At 36.0% G+C, this 25,297-nt stretch overlaps 1 protein-coding gene across 1 annotated transcript in view; it reads right to left on the bottom strand.

Annotated features, from left to right (window-relative positions):
* Nucleotides 1-670: 670 nt before the first annotated feature.
* The window catches only part of LOC149179954 (phosphoenolpyruvate carboxylase kinase 2-like), a 42,495-nt gene continuing 17,868 nt past the window's right edge, over nucleotides 671-25,297 (bottom strand). The window contains exon 3 of the mRNA XM_089413710.1: nucleotides 671-822. Coding sequence (XP_089269836.1) covers nucleotides 671-822 — 152 coding nt within the window. The remainder of the gene's footprint in view (nucleotides 823-25,297) is intronic.

Here is a 25,297-nt window from a genome sequence, read left to right as displayed (position 1 = left end):
AAAAAAGATAAGCTACAGCGTGTTATGTGTAGCATAAAAAAGCAACAGCGTGTAAATTCAGAAAATCTTGATTGGGGTAGCTATTCGCCTCTCCAACATTTGAAGGATCCACAGGGGTTTGCTGAGAAGCTTTTTTCTCGCCTTCAGACATGCAATGAGCGATTTGAGGTTAAAATGATGATTATTAAAGTGATTGCTAGGTCAGTGGGACTCCATCGTTTGATTTTGTTGAATTTTTATCCATTTCTTCATAAATATGTTCAGCCTCATCAACAAGATGTAACACACCTTCTGGCAGCAGCAGTCCAGGCCTGTCATGATATGGTGCCTCCTGATGCAGTTGAACCATTACTGAAGCAGTTGGTGAATCAATTTGTACACGATCGAGCTCGTACTGAGATGATTGCTATTGGTTTAAATGTTGTAAGGGAAATCTGTCTACGAATGCCATTGTTGATGATTGAGGATTTACTTCGTGACCTTGCCCTGTATAAGAAGTCTCATGAAAAAGCAGTATCATCAGCGGCTCTATCCCTCATTGGCATCTTCAGACAGATATGCCCATCATTATTGGATAAGAAAGATCGTGGGGGGGTCTGTATTCTATGATGTGGCAGTCAATTGCAAATACTCCGGCATTCGATCCGTCTTCAAAATATATGCGGTGGATTTACTCCAGATTATCAAGATCTTTTCCTAATTTCGGTAAAATGGCCAATGCATTTCCAGAAATTTGGAGGCAGTTGTAATTTCCAGAATGTGCAAAGTGGCAGAGAACAAGATCCGATTGCCTATGTTTGTTTTCAGTAATGGGATTGACACCTGTAAATGCCACCTCTTCATCAGTTATCAACAGATTCGAGTAGAAAATGGAGCGCTTTTCTATCTTCAGAAACGTTGATTGGCTCTTAGTTTTGTTTATTTAATAATGATAAAACAAATTCCTTGCCTTGGGGTCGATTGTTTTTCCCCTAGCAGAGTTTATTTAATGTATTAAAAAATCATTTGTAAGGGAGGGAGAAAAAATTCTGAGAGGTGTGCGTGGAGGAGAACAGAGGGAATTCTTGTACAGTTTTTGACAGAGAGTTTAATGAAAAATACAGCTCTGATCCCTGAGATTCCTGTGGTATGACATTTGACATATGTTTCTTCTCTGTCTCATATGTATCTTGTAATGTTTCTCATTTCATTCCTAACTCATTTCTGTTGAATACTTTTAAGTGAGAAAGGCACAATTCAATTTATTTGCTCTGCCTTGAGGAAGTATTCATAGTTAATTTTTTCTTTTGTTTGACAAGGATCCATCTTCTATGCCCTTGTTGACTTCTCAGCAGTCTTGCCATTCCATTTATCTCAATTTAATTGTTAAATTTCTTGCCTACCTTGCCTCAGGAGATAATCTGTGTTTTTGATTATATTTCTCTGTTCAAGTTGTTTCTTTGCCCCATGCAACCCAGAAAACCCCATCATCCATTAAAACCCCTTTTCCTATCATTTTACTAGCCTAAAATCAGTATTCCTTATTGGTCATCTCAGCCCCTTTGAAGACTTTTCTGCCGAGATAGACCCAGAGAGAGCCCTCTCATGTCCTCGTAGGGCTAGCTACGAGGCTGATCTTGGTGATGTTGCCTTGAGTTTTGCCTTCTTCAGCTTGAGGCAAATTCGAGCGCTAACAGTAGCTTCCCCTGATACATTCAACAATACTAAATCTAAGATATACAACAATATTGTGCTCTTCGCCTTCTGATCCAACTTCATCTAACTTTCTGTTGACATTGTCATTGGTTCAGTACTCGGATGTACCGTGATCCACTGATCTTTATCCACCAACAAATCCTCTATCTTGAGTTTACACAACTCAAAAATTTTACGATTAAATTTATTGATCTCTATCTTTCCATTACTCACCATCTTCTTTCACTGCAAGAATCAATCCTGCAGATCTCTCACTGAACAAGGTCTACAACAAGCCCGAGAAAAACCCCTCAATAGCAAAGGCATCCCCTTGAATATTAAACAACTATGATACCAAATGTAGATCTTAACCCTGTATATAAACTACCTTCAAATGAATTCTTAAAAATAGAAAATATACAATGGTGAAAAAGACAAAATAAATACACAGAGAATTTCCCCTGGATCCCAAAACTAGGACTACTAGATTTATTTTTCATTATGTTCCTTTCAATTTTACAATACATATATGTACATGAAGAAGCATTAATAAAACTCAATCCATTTGTAGTGACCAATCCATGGGTCTAGATTAGACTAAATTTAATGTCAACCAAGGTAGGTAAACTTAGAGGCACGTGTCTACAATCTATAGACTTAAAAGGATCTCATCTACCTCGATAAGTGTCTACTGTGACAGGCTACAACACTCTTTTACAAGAGATTGGAATATGTTTCCTTTCACACTTTAAACACTCAGATCATCTAATTTAATTAACTATTCTAAGAACACAGCGTGTTACTAGTCTGAGTTTTCATTCCTCTTACAAGGAGATCATTCACAAAAACTCTTTCTCGGTAACACACTAAGCATCCTAACAATCAAATTCATGAAAAATAAAGACTCTTTTAAGCATACTAAAACTCAAATGCATAAAAAACAGAGTCCACAGAGATACTTCGAAATTCAGTGCTCAATCAAATCTTTTACAAAATCTTGTTCAATAATTTAGCAATTTAAGTTTCAAAATATCACCATGAATCTTGCAATAACACAAGAACTTCTAATAGAATTAATTAATTCACAAGCAAATAAATGGCATCAAATGCTATTCAGATCTGAAGTCTAAATGTTATGAAAATGAAACGGAAGTATGCCAGTCCCCATGTAGGGCCCGTCCACATGTTAATGGTACACATAGAAAACTTCAGATGTTGAAACCGTTAACACCTAAAACACTAGAATGATGAAACGCTGCCTGTGATTAAAGTCTGGAAATCAATTATATGCAAGAACAGGGTTCCAGTAACAATACAAAAATATGTGGTCTTAAGTCTTCTCAATGTCTCCTATCCTTCGTTCACTAACATTCCTTAAGGTTTACAATCGAATGTACATACATTATCACCCAGATGTTTTCGCTTTTACAGTCAAAAAGGCGATTTTTGTTTTTTTTTTTCTAATCTTAACTGATTTCTAAAACAAAAAGAAATCAATTTAGGTAACCTTGGCTTTTTGCTGCTTTTATGACCAAAAGGGTTGGGTTTGACCAGCATTGACCATGTATCCAGGAGCTCCAGATCCGATGCTGAATAGATCTTTCACCATGTATGTACATCTGTGATCACGTCCCTATCCTCTGTATTGATTATCCTACCATGCCACGTGTCACAACATAAACCAATTACAGGAAGTCATAACATCCCGTAATTTTGTTGAAAATTTATAATTTTTAACATAAAAATCCACAAATTAAATTTAATGTAAAATAACAATTATGATGCTTAATTGATCAATTTCAATGGACTATGAGGGGTTTATGGGAGAAAATGATAGATGAATGATGGATTTTTAGAAGAAAAGGATGGCAATAAAATAGTACCAACATCTCCCCCAAGCTCAATGATTTAGCATGTCCTCATGCTAATCCTGATGTGCTCCCTTTATATTCTGTTCCTGCTTGTGCCTCTGCCACTTGTAGCAAGACATCTATACTCCTCTGAACTTGGGCATTCTTCTAAACTTGGAACTCATGTTTCAGATTCTTATATTTTTCTTTGAGAGCTTTTTTTTTAGTGTACCATTTTGTTGCCCATTTACACGTTTCAGTTTGATCAATCTTAAGTTGGTTCTTCAGCTTCTCATTTTTCTGTTGAATCTTCTTGCTTTGAGCTCTCAACATTTCATTTTCCTTCTTTATGACCTTCTGCAACATGTTTGCTTCCATCAATTCCTCTTTTAGCTCTTCAATTTGTTTCTCTAACCTTCTCTGTTTCTTGTTTGTAGGTATTGGCTCTTTCCTTTCTCCCTTGTTACTCTTGATTTCCATTTCTGCTTCTTGTTCTGGCTGTGAATGAGCATTGCTTTCAATGTCCATTGGTGCATTTTCATTTGACTCTGGCTGATCATCTTGTGTTTGGTTCTTTTGTATTCTCCTTGATCTTCTTGTATAAGTAGTGAAGATTTTGTCTCGTTCAATTTTCCTTGCAGTTTCGTGCCTCATCCTTCATGTCTTTACACCACTGCTGGGTTGAGGAACATTGCTTGACTTACGCTCAGGGATTTCCTCATCAATATCAAGCATAGACTCGGTGCGTTCTTGCTGCTGTTCCTGTTCATCTTCTTTAATTTGATTGGCAATTAAAAATTCTTTCCATGTTTTTCCCCTCGTCTGCAACTCAAATTCAATTAGAATTTTGATCAACCCAAAATGACACAAACTCTTATCTTCATTCCCCTTTTGTTTTTGAATGGTCTTCGACATTTTATCAAACTCTGTAACAGGAAGTAGGGCAAACTAATGGTGCATTGACCTTTTAAGTGCAACAGAAGTTTGATGTGATATAGGTATACTATACCGTAATGTCCTTCACATCAAACAAATTTTTGAATAATGTATACCATTTCATCCCACGGGTGAATTAGCCAACTTCTGGGAACACCCTTCTTCCAATTGACAGAGGAAACCCTTGACCTAGACATAAACTAAGTCCATGTTTTTTCCTTAAATTGTTTGGTTTTGAAATACCTTTCCCCTTCTGGACTAATTCCCAATGTTTGTGCTATGATCCTCTGAAATTCTAAAAGAGAAGTTTCCTATTAATGCTTTCTCTCCATTGAATGTGAATTCAAACTGCTTTGTCACTTCTTCATTGTTTCCATTGAATTTCTCTAGAAAGGATAACCAGTGTTTTTCCCTTAAAATCGTGACATAGTCTTCATGATATTGTGAACTATCAAATGTTTCAGGCTCTACTCTAATGGTCATTTTTTTTTTAAATACCTCTGTTCTAACCCTTTTGTTTATGCTTAACAATTCAATCAGGGTTTTTTTTCAATGTGTTACCTCTTTTCCTACGCTTTAGCCGACCTAGTAACACCCTCGATTCTCAGAGTTTCCTTCTTTAATTTCTTGGGCGGCGGTAGAAACTCGTGGTAAGCCTGTTGGCTATGCTCTCCCTTTGTAGCACCTGCTGTCTCGGCCCTCTTTGAAATCTCAGAGTTTGAACACTCACATGGTAACGCACTTTATGAGCTGAGAGTTTTATAAAGTGAAAACTTAACAACCGACCTTCACCCAATTGCTATAATGATAATGCAGAGTTGAAGGCACATTCACATCATAAAGATGGAGGAGAGGTACTAATTTGCATAGGTATAATCATGAGAACACCATACACATATAAAGAGTGTTGTGGTGATGATAACAGATATATGTTTCATGAGCCGACTTGGGTCAAAAGATTTTTTTATAACTCCCACATTCAAAATGAACGAAATCATTTAACACTTGTCTTTCCAATGATTTACCACTTGTCTTTCCAATGGTTTACCACTTGTCTTTCCAATGGTTTACCACTTGTCTACTACGTGTTGGTACTTGGCCGATTGAAAAATGATGGATCGATGACAAGGTTTGATGGCCGATTTAAAAAAAATGAGGAGTTGATGACAAGGTTTGAAGAGTGGTGTAGGAAAAGGTTTGAAAATCATAGTAGGAATATGGCAATAGGCTAAAGTGTGATGGGAAATGATAGCAGAGTGATAGCAGAGTTGAGTAGTTAGGAATGTTACAAGGGTGACGGGTATAGGGGTTTTTGAAATTGATAACAGGCAATCATAATAATCATTTTTAACACTAAAATAATTCAAGAATTTTAAATGTTAAAAATAAAATTTTCACCAATACATTACACTTGTTGGTTGACAATGGCTGATTTGGCGTGCACAAGTAGGACTAATCTTCACTGTCCAAATATGACTGGTCTTCGCTGTCCAAAATAGGTCCCTTTGAAATGAAATTGAATTTAACAGGTCCCTTTAAAATCTAAAGAACTCTGGAGAACTCTAAAGAACTATGTGAAATATGTTTGTGCAGCTTCTTTTATCCTTGTTGTTGATGTAGCCTTGATGATAAGCAACCTTTGAAACTTTGTTGAAGTAGCCTGATGTATCTTGAATGAAGTCTTTAATAGGTCCCTCTGATATTTGTTGAACAGGTCCCTCTAATATTGCTACTGGTAACATAGTCTTCTGAACAGGTCCCATTGTATATTGCTTGAACAGGTCCCTCTGATTATAACAAAAAAAAAGATAGCTCTTTTATTGAAATACTAAAGTACTGAAACAAATTCTCTAAATATTTACAAATGAGGAGATGAGATAAGGAAGACAAAATATTGATTCTTCTCCCCCACGAAAGTTGGGACTTGTCCTCAAGTCATTATTGAAGTGATGAACAAAACAGTAAACAAGTAGAACAAGGAATTCTTACCAGCCAAATGAATGGTTTTCTAGTAAGAATTCTGGGTTAGAGTGTGCCAGATTCTTGTTTTCACATCTAAACCGTTATTGTTTTTTTTTTTTTTTTTTTTTTTTATTTTTTTTATTTATGTGTTTTAAAAAAAAAAAAATGAAGTTGAATGAACTAAGGAAGAGATACCACAGCTGAAGGCTACAATATCTCAACCTCCCATTGCTGAGATACAGTGTCAATAAAATCCTCCTTGCTGATGGGCTTATGATAGAGTTTCAATCGATGGCCATTGTCAAGAAAGGTGTTGCCTTCTCCATCAAAGGTAGTAAGATTGATTGATCCATTTTCAAATACTTGAACTATTTCATATGGGCCCATCCAATGTGTGGTAAATTTGGCTTTATGATCTCTGAATTTAGAGTCAAACAGTAAAGTCGAGTTTCCTTCTTTGAACTATTTCTTTTTGATGTGTGCATCATGCCACTGCTTCCTTTGTTTCTGCATTAGGATTGTTGTCTCCTCTGCTTGTTGCCTCATTTCATCTAACTGGTTCAATTACATAATTCTCTCTTTTTGTGCTTCATTGAGATCAATTCCTAAATCTTCAGCCATCTTATAAGTATGTATTTGAAATTCAATAGGAAGCATTACTTCTTTTCCATACACCAACTGATATGGTGTACACCCTGTAGTGTCTTTCCACGTGATTCTGTAAGCCCGAAGTGCATCTTTGAGCTTTTATTCCCAATTCCTTCTGTTCATTTCTATTGTCTTAGTGATAATTCCTTCCAATGTTTTATTGGTAGATTCCACCTCGCCATTGGCCTGTGGATGGTAAGGTGTACTTTTCCTGTGCTTGATTTTATATTTTTCTGTGTTGTCTTTGACCAGCTTTGAGGTAAACTGAGTACCTTGATCTGTCTCTATCTACCTTGGTACTCCATACCTTACAAAAAATTCTTCAAAAAGGAAGTTTACAACTATTTGTTCAGTTGCCCGGACTAGTGCTTTGGCTTTAGCCCATTTTGTCACGTAATCAATACATACTAGGATGTACTTTCAACCTTTTGAAGTTGGATTGATGGGTCCTATAAAATCTAGAGCCCATTTTTCAAATGGCTCTAAATGTTCCTGAGGCTGAAGTGCAATTGCATCTGTAGCTATTGATCTGCCCATTCTTTGACAACTATCACAACTTTTCACATGTTTCTTGGAATCCTTAAAAATAGATGGCCAATAGTATCCAAGATTGAGAATCTTGAATGCTGTTCTTTTGGCTGCAAAATGCCCACCACACGGTTCATCATGGCAAGATTTTAAAATATAAATTATTTCATCATTACTTACACATCGTCTAATAATCATATCATAACCGGTGTAAAATAAATCTCCATTAATCCATGAGTATCTAGCACTTTGTTTGATCAACGTCTTCTTTTCCTTTGGAGTAAAATATGGAGGTGTTATTCATGTGGATAAATAATTGGCTAAGTCAGCATACCAAGGATTCACTATTGAAATTGCAAATAAAATTTCATCTGGAAAAGAATCTTCAACCGGAACAACCTCACCTGAATTTTGCAGTGTAGAAAGAAAATCTGCCACCTGATTCTCCTTACCTGGTCTATCTAACACTGTAATATTAAATTCCTGTAATAATAACATCCATCTGGTAACTCTGCCATTAGTGATTGGTTTATTCATTAAATACTTAATGGTAGAGTGGTCAGTATGTACAAAAACCTCATAACCAATTATATAATGTTGGAATTTACTCAGAGCATGTATGATGGCAAGCATTTCTTTTTCAGTGACTGTGTAGTTTAATTCTGCAGGTGTTAGACTTTTGCTAATGAAATAGATGGCATAATTGGAAGACTCTTCTTTTTGGCCTAATGAGGCACCTACTGCAGTATCAGATGCATCTGTAAAGATGTGAAATGGTAGGGTCCAGTTAGGTCCTTCTAAGACTGGTGTGGTTGACAACTTTCCTTTGAGTGTTTGAAAATCTTGCTGACAATTCTCATTTGAGTTGAAAGGTGTATCTTTTGCTAGAAGCTTAAACAAAGGTGAATCTATTTTACTAAAATGTTCAATAAACCTTCTGTAATAGCTTGCATACCCAAGAAAACTTCTTACCTCTTTTTGAGTCTTCGGAATTGGAAAATTGACAATGATCTAGATTTTTTATGGATCAACTTTAATCCCTTGAGAAGAAATATAGTGTCCTAATACTATCCCTTCATTTAACATCATAAAACACTTTTCATTGCTCAGGGACAGATTAGCTTCAATACATCTCTTCAAAACTTTTTCAAGATTCTCTAATGCATGCTCAAATGAATTACCATACACTGAAAAATCATCCATGTATACTTCAACACAACCATGCACTAAATCAGCAAAAATAACTAATACAGCTCTCTGAAATGTAGTTGGAGCATTGCAAAGTTGAAATGTTAAAACATTATAGGCATAAGTGCCCAAGGGACAAGTAAAAGTGGTTTTTTCCTGGTCCTCTAAGGCTATCATGATCTGATTATAGCCACTGAAACCATCAAGGAAAGAGAATGATGATTTCCCAGCTAAGGTGTCTAGCACTTGGTCAATAAATGGTAGTGGGAAATAATCTTTGAGGGTTTCTTTGCTCAATTGTTGGTAATCAACACAAATCCTCCACTTTCCATTTTTCTTGGGCACTACAACCAATGGGGATACCCACTGACTGTCAGAGATAGGATAAATAAAATTGACTTTCAGTAGTTTTTGTAATTCATCTCTAACAATATCCTGAAGCATGGGATTCATTCTTTTCTGCGGTTGCCTCACTGGTTTGATATTACTATCGGTATAAATATGGTGACTGCATGTTTCAAGGTGAATTCCGTTCATGTTAGTGTAGTCCCAAGCAAATGCTTTCTAGTATTTTATTAATAATTGGATCAATTTTTCCTCCTAAGATGAGTCTAGGTGAGTGCTAATATTCAAAGTTTTTCCTGGACTAATCTCTATGGTCTTGCTCTATGTGTTTGTGATAGATTGAATGGGAAAAATGTTCTGAAATGTTGTTTGCAAAGATTGAATGGTGCATGTTTCCTGAAAATTCTGTGCCAAAAGTTCATCTGCAGCATGGTATTGTTCATTTCTTAATTCTTCAGAAATATCAGGTTGAGAAAGGAACAATTCTACCAAATCATCATTATTATGTTCTTGAAAATCATAGATTTGATTGATGCTGAAAACAGATTGAACTTCTTCCTTGTCATTGTATTTATCGTCAAGCCATAAATTGTGTGCTACTTCTGGTGATTTTGCTGATGGGTAAAGAGTGAGTTTTTTTCTTTCAATTCCTCGTGAAATAATCATATTACCTGATCTACATCCTATGAATGCATCAGCAATTGCTAACCATGGTCTACCAAGGATGATAGGGTGTCCTCCTAAATTATATTTTGGTTGAAGAACTAAAAAGTCCACTGGATACTCCCAAGAGTCCAGTGAAACAATTATGTCCTCCAAAATCCCTTCAGGAATCAATTTAGACCTATGAGCTAGTTCTAGAGCAATTGTTGTGTGCTGCAAGTTTGTGGGCTGTAGTGTTTTCATTGTTTCAAGAGTCATCACATTTATTGCGGCCCCAAGGTCAATTAAGGTATTTGGAATATGTATGTTGTTAATGATTGTAGTGACTCTAGGAATACCAGGATCAACATAATTTTCCATTGAAATGGTGTTTGTTATAAGGCCAGCTAAATGTCTAATAACATGAATAGTTTGTGGATTAATTCTTTTCCTAGTAGGTTTCTTGAGGCACAGTTCTTTGATTGCTTTAATATATATGGGAATGTCTTTTATGGCTTGCAATAGTGGAATTTTTATATAGACATTCTTTAGTTCATCTAAAACATCAAACTGTGGTATAGACATGGGAAGTTTTGTTTGGACCAATCTATCTGGAAAAGGTGTTGAATGCAACAGTTGCATTTGTTTGTTTTTTATGTCATCATTTTGTTTCTTTTGAGTTGGAGTTTCATTTTCATTTTCTTCATTTTCTTCTAGTTTTTTAGCTATTGGAGGTTCTTTTTGAAGTACCTTACCAAACCTCAAATTGATATTTTGTAAAGGTAATGTGGGATATGATGGTCCCTCATCTACATTATAGGCTGGTCTCTCTGCTCTGTTATTTGGATTTGGTACAGGTTGAGCAGGAATCTGAGTGGGTCTAGGAGGTTGTTGGTTAGATGGGAGTTGTAAGTGAGGTGGAGTTATTGGTGGAGGAGCAGGCAATGCTTTTTGAGTGTTTTGGGGTTGGTAAACAATTTTCTGCTAAGGATGTTGCTAATATGTTTGAGGATATTGCGAATGTGGCTAATGATATTGTTGTATGGTTGAGAATACTGTTGGTATGGTTGAGGATATTGTTGATATTGTTGAGAGTACTGCTGAAATGGTCTCCATTATTGCTGTGGGTAATTTTGGTGTTGCCATGGCATGGGCACATTCCAAGAATTTTGAGCATACATCTGATCTTGTGCAAGAAATTGCAAATTTTGGTTTCGAAACCTACCTGGAGGTGGAGGTCTAGGTTGCCACGGTCTCTTGGCGCCCATGAAATACACATTCTCCATATCTGTACTAGCTGCTTCCACATTACAATTCTACAAAATCTTGACTTTAGAATAATGAAATATATCATGATTTTCAGTACAAAAGTCACAAACTTGAATGTTTTCTAATGGGCAGTCTTTCAAGGCATGTTTCTTCCGGCATTTTGGACAAAAGACGCCCATTATTTGATCTTCCTCTTCTTTTCTTTTCTTGGCTTTCAGAGTGTCAATTTGAGTTCCTAAGGTACTTAATAGATCTATTTTGAATTCTTCTAACAGGTTTCCTATTTCAGCCCTTGTGACACTTGCTGAAGCAGATTTTGTGGCTTTGGATGATAGAGCTCTTTTTTCATATCTAGCTTTGCTCCTTGAATACTTTTCACATAAATCAGCAATTTCTTCGAAAGGTAAATTGGAAATATCACCTTTGCCCATGAAATTAATATCATCTAAGTATTCCTCTCGAATGCCGTTCAAAAATATTGTTCGAATCAGATCAAGAGACATGGTCCTATGTTTTGATTTTTGCAAATTGTAAACAAATCGTTCCAAATACTCCTCTATATTTTCATCTTCTTGTTGATTCATCCTAAATATATCATCTTTAGAATCTTTCGATTTGCAATAAGGTTGGTATTTCTTTAGGAATATTCTTCTCATGCCATCCCAATCAGTTATTGCATGTTCACCAAGTCCCATGAACCATCTTAATGCTAATGCTTTTAATGTTGCTGGGAAGAGTCTAAGCTTATGGGCATCATCTGTGTAACCATATGTTCGACATACTATGTCAAACTCAAACAAGAATGAATCTAGGTCTTCTGAAGCCATGCCATAAAATTTTGGTAACACAGGGGGAGGTATGTTTTTCATTTTTATTTCCCCATCTTCTCCTAGTTCTTGAATAGGAAATTTAAAGGTTGACTCTTCCTCCTCTCTTCAACCTTGATTTTTTGGTCCTCTTGCTGATCCATCTCCTTCCTCAGCCATTTTGATAGATTCCTCTGTTGATTTAATTCCTTGTTCAGTGTCAATTGTTTCAAAGACAAGTTGTTCTAGTGATTTTTCTCCTTCTTGAGATTTTTCAAATTCAGTAGGTTCAAGGAAAGATTGTTAAGTTACTGTGCTACTTTCTCATTTTATAGAGGATTCAGGGAGATGTTTCTTCTGTGATTCGTGTGCCAATATAATTTGTCGCTCAATGAGTGTGAGTCTTTGCCCTGATTTTTGTTTATCCTCTAATGTTTGTATGGTGTCTTTCTCAGCTGGTGTTGTATGTTCAACTTTTCCTAAAGGGTCTGCTCCTAGTGGTGAATTAGTTTTTGGATGGGGGGTTTTTATGAATCTACCTTTATCATCTCTAGATCTAGACATAAGTAAACATGACTTCTAAAATGATGAATTAAAATTAAATCTATGTTTTTGTTTGTTTTTGTTTGTTTTATTTTTTTTATATTTTGTTTTTAGAAATCCTCTAGCTGCGCCTCCCCGACAACAGCGCCAAAATGTAGTGACCAATCCAGGGGTCTAGATTAGACTAAATTTAATGTCAACCAAGGTAGGTAAACTTAGAGGCACGTGTCTACAATCTATAGACCTAAAAGGATCTCATCTACCTAGATAAGTGTCTACTGTGACAGGCTACAACACTCTTTTACAAGAGATTGGAATATGTTTCCTTTCACACTTTAAACACTCAGATCATCTAATTTAATTAACTGTTCTAAAAACACAGCGTGTTACTAGTCTGAGTTTTCAATCCTCTTACAAGGAGATCATTCACAAAAACTCTTTCTCGGTAACACACTAAGCATCCTAACAATCAAATTCATGAAAAATAAAGACTCTTTTAAGCATACTAAAACTCAAATGCATAAAAAACAGAGTCCATAGAGATACTTTGAAATTCAGTGCTCAATTACATCTTTTACAAAATCTTGTTCAATAATTTAGCAATTGAAGTTTCAAGCTATCACCATGAATCATGCAATAACACAAGAACTTCTAATCGAATTAATTAATTCACAAGCAAAGAAATGGCAGCAAACGCTATTCAGATCTGAAGTCTAAATGCTATGAAAATGAAATGAAAGTATACCAGTCCCCACGTAAGGCCCGTCCACGCATTGTTGGTACACTTAGAAAACTTCAGATGTTTAAACCGTTAACACATAAAACACTGGAATGATGAAACGTTGCCTGTGATTAAAGTCTGGAAATTAATTACATGCAAGAACAGAGTTCCGGTAACAATACAAAAATACGCAGTCTTAAGTCTGCTTAATGTCTCCTATCCTTCACTCACTAACATTCCTTAAGGTTTACAATCGAATGTACATACATTATCACGCAGACGTTTCTACTTTTACAGTCAAAAAGGGAATTTTTGTTTTTCTTTTCTAATCTTAACTGATTTCTAAAACAAAATGAAATTAGTTTAGGTAACTTTGGCTTTTTGCTGCTTTTATGACCAAAAGGGTTGGGTTGGACCAGCATTGACCATGTATCCAGGAGCTCCAGATGCGATGCTGAATAGATATTTCACCATGTATGTACATCTTTGATCACGTCCCTATCCTCTGTTTTGATTGTCCTGCCATGCCACGTGTCACAACATAAACCAAATATAGGAAGTCATGACATCCCGTAATTTTGTTGAAAATTTCTAATTTTTAACATAAAAATCCACAAATTAAACTTAATGTAAAATAACAATTATAATGCTTAATTGATCAATTTCAATGGACTATGAGGGGTTTATGGGAGAAAATGCTAGATGAATGATGGATTTTTAGAAGAAAAGGATGGCAATAAAATAGTACCAACACCATTAACCCTAAATTAGAACATAAATGTGGTTCTCTTAACTGGATCTACAAATTACCATGGGCAGAAAACCATCATGCCCAAAACAATGTGCAAAACCCATATAGGTATGTCTACCCATCTAATATAGGAAAATCCATGCATGTGACTGGTCATGGAAAGAATATAACACACACCCAACATCTTATTCTCATTTTCAACCTTGTAGATGTCTAGACCAACCAAATTCTTATATGCTTGGTTCTCTTTAAATGAAATATTTCAAAAACTTTTGGATCAATATAACTATGTGTAGATCCATAATAATTAAAATGGTTATGGGATAATAGATGTTTTTATCTCCTCAATAGTTTTCTATTGACTAATTATTTACCCAAGTCTTAGTTGTGGGATAAATGTTATGGCCAATTGAATTTTGGCCTACTTTCCCCAATTTTTTCCTATAAATAATATTTTTACTAATTTTTGGATCTTTTGGGTACAAAAATTTCAATTCTAATTCAACCGCTATATATTCTATCATCCAATATATTTTCGTAGATTTTTCTATGCCCAACATGAGATCTAAGAAAGGATTTATACCTGCTAGAATTAGATTGGTGATTCATTTACCTTCTAAATTTTTCAATTTATTTTTTACATAAATACAATATTTTTCACTTGTAGTATATTACTAGAAAGATATAACTAATCTCGTTCACTTTAGACATAATAGACACTATGGGCTAATAGCACATACTATTCCCTGAAACTAATAGTGTCAAAAAATGTTTTTTATAGCCTCAAAAATGTCGTGAAAGTTCAAGACCTGAAAAATATAAAGAATAAATGTCATAAATTACTATTTTTCTTATGCAATTGGAAATCCAAACTTGGTTAAAATTCTTCAAAAACTCAATTATGAAATATCTTATAGCTATATGAAAGTATGCAAAACATGTTAACTCTCAAAAAACAAGATCAAATGATTGTCCCGTGTCTATTAGATAGAGGAATTAAGTATGCATGATTTTTGGGTGACACTTGGCACCCATGCAACTATCTTTTTCCCCTTCTCTATTCCTTTCTTTCCTACCTGGGCCTTACAGTCCATGTCAAATATTACTAACCATCAATGAGATGGGCGGGTCCCACTTCTTCTAACACCAATCCATGTAGCTCCTTGTTAACAACTACTATGATGGGAGGGTATGGCTTCGCACCTTTATCTCTAGTACACAACTTACATGTCCTCAAGATATGATGGTTTTGATAAATTTGATCTAATCATAAGGATCATATTATTTTTTTGTAGATATTCAGAATGATGTCACTTGAACCTGAATGATCTAACGATTAAGATCAACCTATATATGGTTGTGGAGATTAATCCAATCTAATGATATAGATTGAATTTGAGTTTATTGATAATAATAGGTTAGCCATGATCGTTATCCAAAGTTATAGATTAAATTTGAACTTACATATGACTAGAGGCTAATCGTGAAATTTAACTTTAATAAATCCAACAAAGTACGATCCAACTTTAATTGGTGTTGGTATTTATTGAAGACATTTTAATATACTCTAGGAATGAAGAAGAACATAAGAAACACTTAGAGTTGGTGCTGCAAACCTTAAGGGAGAATAGGTTAAATGCCAAATTCAAAAAGTGTGAGTTCTACAAAACCGGAATACAATATCTTTCTTACGTCATCTGTAAGGAAAGATTATTAGTTGAACTGGAGAAGGTTAAAGCCATGGTTGATTGGCCTATACCCAAATATGTGTTTGTTGTTTGGTCCTTTATGGGACTCGCAGGTGTTGTGCTTGTTAACAAGCCCCCCATTTATTAACGTCAGTAGTAAAACATTACTTTAATAAATGGCGACCCTTTCAAAAATATATATATACCCAAAAAATCAATCCTAGCATGTAGGTATTTATTCTATTTTTAGAATAAATCAAGATATAAAAAAAAACCTATAAAACCATTAAAATGCTACTTTTTCATATTTAGCATGAAATGCATCTCAAACGATACCTTTCTAACCCACCACGATCTACAATGAAACAATAAAAAAAGAAAATCTATATTTGAAAAATGGTCGTAATGTTAAAAAGTCCTTAAAGCTTCTTTAAAAAGCTAAAGTCTCGCATCACAACATCATTGTTTATAAAATACTTCTTTTAAGAGGTTACCCTGAAGTATTGTGATCTTTGAGCTTGTGATCTACGAAATTGCGATGGTATAATAGACTTCTCTCATCGCATTTCAATCATACGACACAAGCCTCAACCTAACATAAACCGATATTTCAAAATGCGATCATGTCTTGGACCCATCTCTTAACCTTTCCAACAACACATGTGGAGGTCCACTATTCATTAAAAATAAGCTCGACAAGTGATGACGCGTGTTTCTCTCTTCTCGCATTTTGCACAAACTTCAAAAATGGCAAGTTAAACAAAAACGAGTTATGCGATACAGCGATCTACGATATTGCTTTGAAAATCACAAAATCACTATTATCGCAGTTTGAAGGCTCACCACCCTAGAAGATTGTTTCCCAATTTACAATGTGAATATTTATGGACATTCATGTTAAAGGATAACGGATCATTAGTGGGCATTTATGAAGAAGTAATTTCATTTATGTGTGAAAGGCCATTTAGAGTGATTTGATATCTTCTTATGTGATTTCAAACAAAACACCTTTATCACCTTTACTAGTTTTCTTCATCGATTCATTCCTACATTCAGTATCATTTTTATCTGAAAAACTGTTCCTCTTGAAACTTTCAGGAAAAAGCCGCAGAACACGGTGCCAAAAGCAATGGTGAAGAAAGGGAAAGCATTTGCCTCTTAGAAGTCATAAATGACTCCTCTGTTCATAGATACTAAATGTACTAAGGAAGCAGGGACGTCTACATGGGAGGCTATGTATCAGTTACTAGAGGAAGAACAACCAAGGATTCTTGAGACAACGATTACAGTTTATGGGCGTGATTCCTCTTATGCTTCCATAATTGAGCTTGCATGCTCATTTCTGCACCGAATAGCCACATGGCCAAAAATAATCCTTTATACTAACATGATTAAATGGATCATTGATGATGCTGATATATCTGAGAGAGAATTCAAAACAGGAGGCCAAGAAGTTATATGATATTTCACTCTAGATAACCTAAGGCTTATGTACCACCTACTGGAGCCACAGGTCACTTACAGTAGGCAATTTATTCAGAAATTCATCAAAGAAAATGAGGACCCATCAAACTGCACAAAGAATTGGTAAAATAATTATGAAAGAGCCAAGAAAGACAAAAACAGTATGTACGCCACCGCATCTATTCGTTCCAATTTCGATTTTGTTGTGGCTATGCTATGTAGACTATTTAGAAAACCCGACAATAATAAATTCTCCTCTGAATGTTTGCCCTTAATAGATGCAGTCATTAGTGCAACAATAATAGATTGGCCACAAATCCTGTCCGATAATTTAGCTAAAGCAATTATAGAGTATAGAATGAAAATAAGTATTGCTTCGAGGGTTTACCGTCCATTTTTCATGTGTGCTTATGTAATGGATGCTATTTATTTGGTTCTAAATTCCCTCTTATAGGATGGAAGTGGACTATTCAAGATCCACTTCCTATTCACATCCACCACAAAGACATGTGGGAATCCAATTTTGAACCATGTTTTTTCAAGATTTGTCACGGGGTTATGCTTCCTATCCATAAACAAATTTATAAACGAGATGCCCCCAGATTCTCCCAATAAGCTGAGATAGACATCCTCCCAGTAGCCCGATGGTTTGGGGAAGAGACATTTACATATATCAGAATATTTGGTAGCATCGCCTCTCCCAATGCTCTCCCTTTCTATGTCCCAGATAAACTAATGGCTAGAGAGATAACCTATCAGACATGGAGTGAAGGAGGGATGAGCAAAACATTGAAGGAGTCAAACAAGGCCATTTGGCCTCAATTTCCTGTGTCATTTGGAGTATTTGTGTTACAGATCCATTTGGGAACATCAAATCCCAACATCCAGATTAGTGTTTTAGGGCTCATCAAACCCTAATTTCACTTGCTTCATGCCCTAAACAAGTCACCCCTTTGAATGCCTCCTTCCCAGACAGTTTCATGACTTGAAGAAATCGATAAATTGCCTCTAGAGGGATCAGTGCACGTAATCCCTTATGAAGGTGCACTGTAGAGCAATTAAATCCACTGCCAGGGTTCTCTGTAGATCACTTAGGCTTCCTTTCACCTGCGTTAGGTGAGAATGAGTGAAATTCACATAGGGTTTGGGGAATATTCTTATCTTTTGGAGTCATCTGGAAGCTTCCCTATCTTATCAACTACTATGAGCTTGAAAATGGATGAGGAATGAGTTAAGGATCATCCTATCCTCTCATCCCTTCCTCCATGGAACTAATTCCAAGTATGGAACCATTCAATGTCACCATTAATGACAAAACCTCCTTCATCTTCCTATAAATTGACCACTCATCTAAGTGATCAGGGGCTGGATTATGTTGAATTGTAAGGAGATGATGCTACTATGAGACTTGACTTTGGAGAAAATGATCTAATGCCCGAAGCTTATCTTGCTTTTGATGTGATGTGGATGGGTTCCAAGCTAAAGGAATGACTTTGAATCAAACACCAATGGTTGTAATTCCTTCTTCTCTCTAATAAACTGTTTAAATCTTTTTCCATATATTGTGTTCTTTCATAATGCTTATATGTATGAATTGCTTCTGGTTCCTTTTCATTTATATTCAAAGGATCGTATGCTTTGATCAGTTTTTGTCTTCTATTGTGTTTACAGGGTACTTCTCAAGCAGATTAAGTGGAACTACAAATAGGCCTTCTATCATCTCTTCTTATCTATTGATTATAAGAAAAGTCTAAAACACTTTAAACTATTGTTTTAGGCACAACTAATTGTCTAGTGAATTAGTGTTTATCCTTAGATACTAAATTCTCCAAAACAAATTGGCGACTCCGCTGGGGAAGAATTCTATTTGCTAGTAGCTTATCCACCTCCTAAGACATCCTTGTAGACTTTATTTGTGTTCATCGATTGTAATTCAGTTTTTTACATTGAAAAATTGGTCAAAATTGTGTCAAATTGCCTCTTGAAATGGCTTACTGTCACCAGCGCAGGCTTGTGAGGGACACAGTGCGCTACAGAGCATCCCTGGCTTAGGGACAGTGCTCTGAAGTGCACTGTCTCCGACTCTAGGCTACACTGATCCTCCTAGGATCACTTTCCCACCTTTGGAAAGAGTTTTTTGCCAAATTTTCTCTGTTTGACTATTTGTTGATTGATCAATGAATGTTATGTCTCAGAAAATGAGTTTTTATCTCCTAGTGTAGCCCTACTTTGACTTGGTTGATTAATTTTTCTTAAATGTTTTCTTTGTCATTATCGATCCATAGTCAAAGTTAGAATATAGTTTATTAATATTTGTTCGAAAGAAAGTGTCGTAAAGTCTTCCTTTCCTTCAAAACAAAACTGTTGTAAAAGTCTTCATTTTTATAAAAAGATTGACTAGTTGTATGTGCATATTTCCTTTTTGTTCATCATAACATTAAGGAAATCAAAAAGAAAAAATTTCATTATTCATAGTATAGTTTGTGAATGCTTGAAAGGAATAGTTAGGGAAATTGCATTAGTTGTGCTCTTTGCTCTTTGTCAAAGATCTGATTTCTCTATCCCTACTAGCTAAGGTTTTCATTGTTCAATTGAATGAGAATAATGCTTATCATATTAGTTTCATTTTAGGAATTGCAAACATATATAACACGGTGAACCTTGAAAGGAAAATTTTAAAGAAGATCAACTTAAAATTTATCTGAATTTACCTAATGGAGCATTGTCACATAACAAAAAACATTTAGTGGTTCTACACTAGAGACATGTTCCGACGTCATAAAACAAAGCAACTGTCACTAACTTGTCTGCAATACATCCCAAGTGTGATACCTCATCCCATGTATGTGAGTATATCGTAGCTCATCCACATACCTTGGCATATATAGGGCAATGTTACAGTACGTAAAGTATATGAGAATGCTCTCACTGTGAAGTTTTGCATTAGACATCGCTTATATAGATTGGGCCTCCACATACTTTCGGGTATATATCGGAGGACAACACTAGCTTGTTGTCCATCTTTAGGTAACCAAGTCGGCTGCCTTGCACACTGTGATACACCGAACACAACATTCAGGGAGACTACATGTTTGTACTTCTTGGTTGGCCAGGCAGTATTTTGTAGTTCATAGTTGCTTGGTAAACCTTTTGCCTAGATTATCCCTCCATGCTCACTCCTTAGTTGATTTTAGGTTGAAACATATGGCGACAAATTTGGAATCCATTGATCAAGGAATTCCTTTTGATGGTAATCCTAGTCCTTTTCCTCCTTTTGGAAATATTGGTGCTCCATCTATGGCTACATTATCACTTCCGGGATTTACCATTGGCTTGCGAATATGGTTGTTTTCAACCTCCTTGGTTCAAAATGTCATGATTTCTCCGCAATCAAGTACTCCTCCAACTAGACAAAATCAACCTCCAGTTGATCCTAAAGTTGGCCCTTTTCCTTCTTCCTCTTCGTCTGGTGAAAGTATTGGTACTAGTAACCAGGTGTCTAAGAAGAATAAGAAAGGGAAGAAGAAAATTCAGCAAAGGGGCAACCAAGAAACCATTGCTTTGAATGCAACATTTGATGAGAAATCGTCTGTTAAGCCTCACAAAATTTGATATCCACACAAACTTTGTACGAGAGACCATCTTCTTCGAAATTGTCCTGATATTCCTCAAATCTTAGAAGAATGGCCTTCTCATTCACATCCCATGTCATCAACTTCTGGAGATCATTCTAGTGACACACCATCAACTAGTGGTAGTAAAGTTCATGGAAAGAAGGGTAAAGTTAAGTTTCCATGTATGTTATGTGAAGTGAATCACCCTATTCACCTTTGGCCCTATTTGGATGAAGCTGAAAAAGTGTTGGATAACTGTCCTGCTTCACCGCAGTGACTTCCATGTGGTTACAAGATACTCTCCCTTAATCCTTCACTAGTTGATGAATTGATTGATTCAAATCAATCGTCGGTTAAACCCACTCTCTCTGAAAGTGAATCCTATGAGTCTATACCCGACCCAAATCAACAGGTCGAGGTAACAGTTGACCTGATTTCACCTTCAGCCAATTGTACATTTCCCAAAGAGAGTGAATATGATACCACTCAAGTTATTTTTGTTTCTTAAGATTCTAATGAGCTTGGGGGAAGTCCTCCTATTCCATCAAGACAGGAGGAAAATCCTCCTACTCTCATAACTCAATGGGTTAATTCTCTCATTCTTACGAAACCCCCTCCAAGTAGTCTGATCATTTCCTTTGATTGGAATCGACTGGATGGATTCTGTCTTCCTTCTTATGTGCCTTTCTAGATCATATTACAAGTTTATAATATGATTGTATCTGACACTAATATATATGAAGGTGCATTTGTAAGTATCCTTTCCTCAACTGCTTGGAAAGCGCTCGGTTTGCCACTGCTTGTGCCCGCTATCCAAAATATATTGGCTTTTAACAAACGAACTAGACAGCCATTAGGGATACTCCCTCGATTACCTATTATTTTGGGAGGAAAAATCATTTATCTGAATGTTATGGTAGTCCCAGGCCCTTTAGATTACAATCTACTTCTTGGACGCAGTTATTTCTATGACATGGGAGCTATTATTTCAACACTCTTTTGAGTAATTTGTTTCTTGCATGAAAGCATAATTGTCACCGTTGACCAACTTTCAATTCTCAGTCCAAATATGGCTTCCAGAAAACCATATTCCCTAAATGATCCTTTTGTACCAATGGTATCATTGCCACCATGGCTCAAGTATGTGGCAACCTGTTCCTTACCTACATCAACTGACAATCAATTCAGTGATGTTGTACATCATGTAATGGGGGCATTGGAACAAGATCTCTCCTTCCAGAGCATTGTTCTCCGATATGGTGAGAACCTCTTGGAAGTCATGACCTCGTATCGGTCGTGAATAAGGAATATAAGGATAGTTCTTTTACTGTGTCAACCTCATTAAAAAATGAAACAACTTCTATGAGGATAGTTCCTTGTCTTGTGTCAACCTCGTTAAAAAATGAAACAGGTCATGTGAGGATAGTTCTTCTTCTCTGTAAACCTCATTAAAAAATGAAACAAGGTCCCCTGGATCAAAGTTCCAAGTCGAAGTCTTCGAGTAGATCTCATAAAATCCCATTTGAGTATTTCACTTGATCTGGTAAATGAACCTTCATTCCATCCACCTGATAGCCATGGGTAGTCCAATTAGGTGAATGTAATGAAGCTTGGTGGGCATGCACTTAGTGGTAAAGTTAAGTTTCCCATTAGATTATGTGAAGGGAATCACCCCATTCACCTTTGTCCCTATCTGGACGAAGCCAAAAATGTGTTGGATATTCACCTAGTGGTAAAGTTAAGTTTCCCTATACGTTATGTGAAAGGAATCACCCCATTCACCTTTGTCCCTATCTCGACAGAGGCAAAAAGGTGTTGGATAACCATCCTACTTCACCGTAGCGACTTCCATCTAGTTACAGGAGACTCTCCCTTTCATCAGGCTAGGGCCATGTAAACTTAATTCAAGCATAGTTCTTTGTTTTAAGCTTGTGTAAAAATGAAACTAAATTCAAGCATAGTTCTTAGTTTTAATCTTGTGTAAAATAAAACTAAATCCAAGCATATTTTTTCATTTCAAGCTTTTGTAAACATGAAACTAAATCCAACCATATTTTTCATTTCAAGCTTGTGTAAACATGAAACTGAATCCAAGCATAGTTCCCTATGGTTCAAGCTTGTCTAAAAATGAACCCATTTCCATTTTAACCCTCGTGATTGCCATTCTTTCAGCCTCTTTCGTCAAATAAGCCTTGGTTGTTTTCATCCCATCGCCACCATCCCTTTGTCCAATCATATGGTTTCACTTGGTTGTTTTACACTTTTTTGAGGAACAGTTTCAATGAGTGGTCATATTAGCCAGCCTCTTCACATAAATCAACATGTTTTGAGAAGTTCCAACATCACCAAAACCCATTTCTATCCTAGACACCACTTTTTCCTCAAAGTGGAGTCCTCTTTAAGCTCTTTCAGACTCTCTAAACATGAAAAGATTGTCGAGCACTTTTCCTTTCCAGCTTATTAATGGATTGGAAATGATATCTGTCTTGTATTATTTTACACTTTTTCAGGCTTGAGAGATTAATTTATGAAAAAGAACTTGTGGAGTTTTATTTTTGTCCCTTTTCAAACTCTATAAACATGAAAAGGAACAAGTTATCTTTTTCGTTAAACTCGTTAAAAACATCAAATAGCGACAAACTTGTCCATATAGACAAGACAGAGTTTCACCTTCGCTAAACTCGTTAAAACATCAAATAGTGATGGATTCACCAGAAGGGTGAAATTATACAACAAGCATATGTTATCCTCCTCAAGCTTGATAAAAATAAAGAGGTGTTGGTTAGCAATGACTAGGGAAAATGGGAAAAGGGGAAAACCACTTTATGTTAGGAGCTCACTCTTGAACATGACACTTTCACTCCATCACCATGACTATTTGGGTTGGGTTACTAGCTTGATGGTTATCACATCGTTGGTTTATCATACAATCCATCACTTTGTTTTGGGTCAATGCTACCCATTCACTTTAGTGTCGTCGACATGTTCAAGAGAAGTCATTAAATCAAAATTCATCTTTTCCAATACCATAAGCCTTCATTTTCATGACCACCATTCCTGAACCTTGTGTCTTCAGTAAAATTCCATCTCTAAAATTACTACACTCATTTCGTGTCATTGATGTGGGATACGTCAAGGCCCTCTTGCAATGAATTGATTCTTGTCAACATCAGCTCGTTATCTGAGAAGTTGACTTAGAAAGAATCGATATTAGCTCATTATCCGAGAAGTTGACTTAGAAACACCCATTCAGTACATTGAAGCTTGCATACATCAATGGCATTCTTATTGCTTCTGGTGATAGGTGTACATCAATGGCCTTCGACCGAAAGACTTTATATGGTGTTTGACATCAAATCATCCATTCACACCATGCAGAATGTACCGTAGTACCTTGAGGATCATTATCATTATTAGTGATTTCTCTCGCATTTTTTAACAGCTTACATCATTGGCTGGTAATCAGAAGGTGTCTTCCCATGTTCAACTTTAGATCACATATTCACATGGTTACACTCATACTTGAGTGAACGGTTAAATGAGATTGAAGACCCCAAATTTAGTTTCATCCATGCAGGTCACAGTATCAGGAGTACTAAATCATATGTACAATAGCTTTACATTGATAGTCATTCCAATCATCGGTCTATATCTGTAGATGACTGTTTATGTACATGTAATGAAATTTTATAAGCTGACCATGGCTATGCCTTCCCTAAGAAATTCATGTAAAATAAAATATCATGAAATGTGTATAGTAATTGATGCAGGTCACCTTCCACTACGATATCTCCTCATCACATTGTAAAGAATTTCATTCAACATTGGCACTTTTCTGAATTTATACTTTAGGGGACAACTTTTACAGATCCATTTGAGCACATCAAATCCCAACATCCAGATCAGTGTTTTAGTGCTCATCAAACCCTAATTTTAGTTGCTTCATACCCTAAACAAGTCACCCCTTTGAATGCCTCCTTCCCAGACAGTTTCATGACTTGAAGACATCCAGAAATTGCCTCTAGAGGCACCAACGTAGGTAAGCCCTTATGAAGGTGCACTACAGAGCAGTTAAGTCCATAGCCAGGGTGCTCTGTAGAGCACTTAGGCTTCCTTTCACCTACGATGGGCGAGAATGAGCATAATTGACATAGGGTTTGGGGAATATTCTTATCTTTTGGAGTCATCTAGAAGTTTCCTTGTCTTATCAACTCCTATGACCTCGAAAATGGATGAGAAATGAGTTAAGGATCATCCTATCCTCCCATACCTTCCTCCATGGAACTAAATATAATTATGGAAGGCCATTAAATGTCACCATTAATGACAAAACCTCCTTCATCTTCCTATAAATTGACCACTCATCTAAGTGATAAGGGGTTGGATTATGTTGAATTGTAAGGAGATAATGCTGCTATGAGACTTGACTTTGGAGCAAATGATGTGATGCCACAAGCTTGTATTACTTTTGATGTGATGTGGATGGGATCCAAGCTGGAGAAATTACCTTGAATCAGACACTGATGGTTGTAATTCCTTATTCTATCTAATAAAGTGTTTGAACCTTTTTCCATATGTTGTGTTCTTTCGTAATGCTTATATGTATGAATTGCTTCTAATTCCTTTTCATTTATATTCAATGGATCGTATGATTTGATCAGTTTTTGT

This window comes from Pinus tabuliformis, chromosome 3_2 (genome assembly GCF_031772625.1).
Source record: "Pinus tabuliformis cultivar Carrire ecotype Pingquan chromosome 3_2, CPIR1, whole genome shotgun sequence".
Taxonomy (NCBI): domain Eukaryota; kingdom Viridiplantae; phylum Streptophyta; class Pinopsida; order Pinales; family Pinaceae; genus Pinus; species Pinus tabuliformis.
Note: the sequence above shows the minus strand (reverse complement) of the source record. Positions and strands in the feature narration are given on the sequence as shown.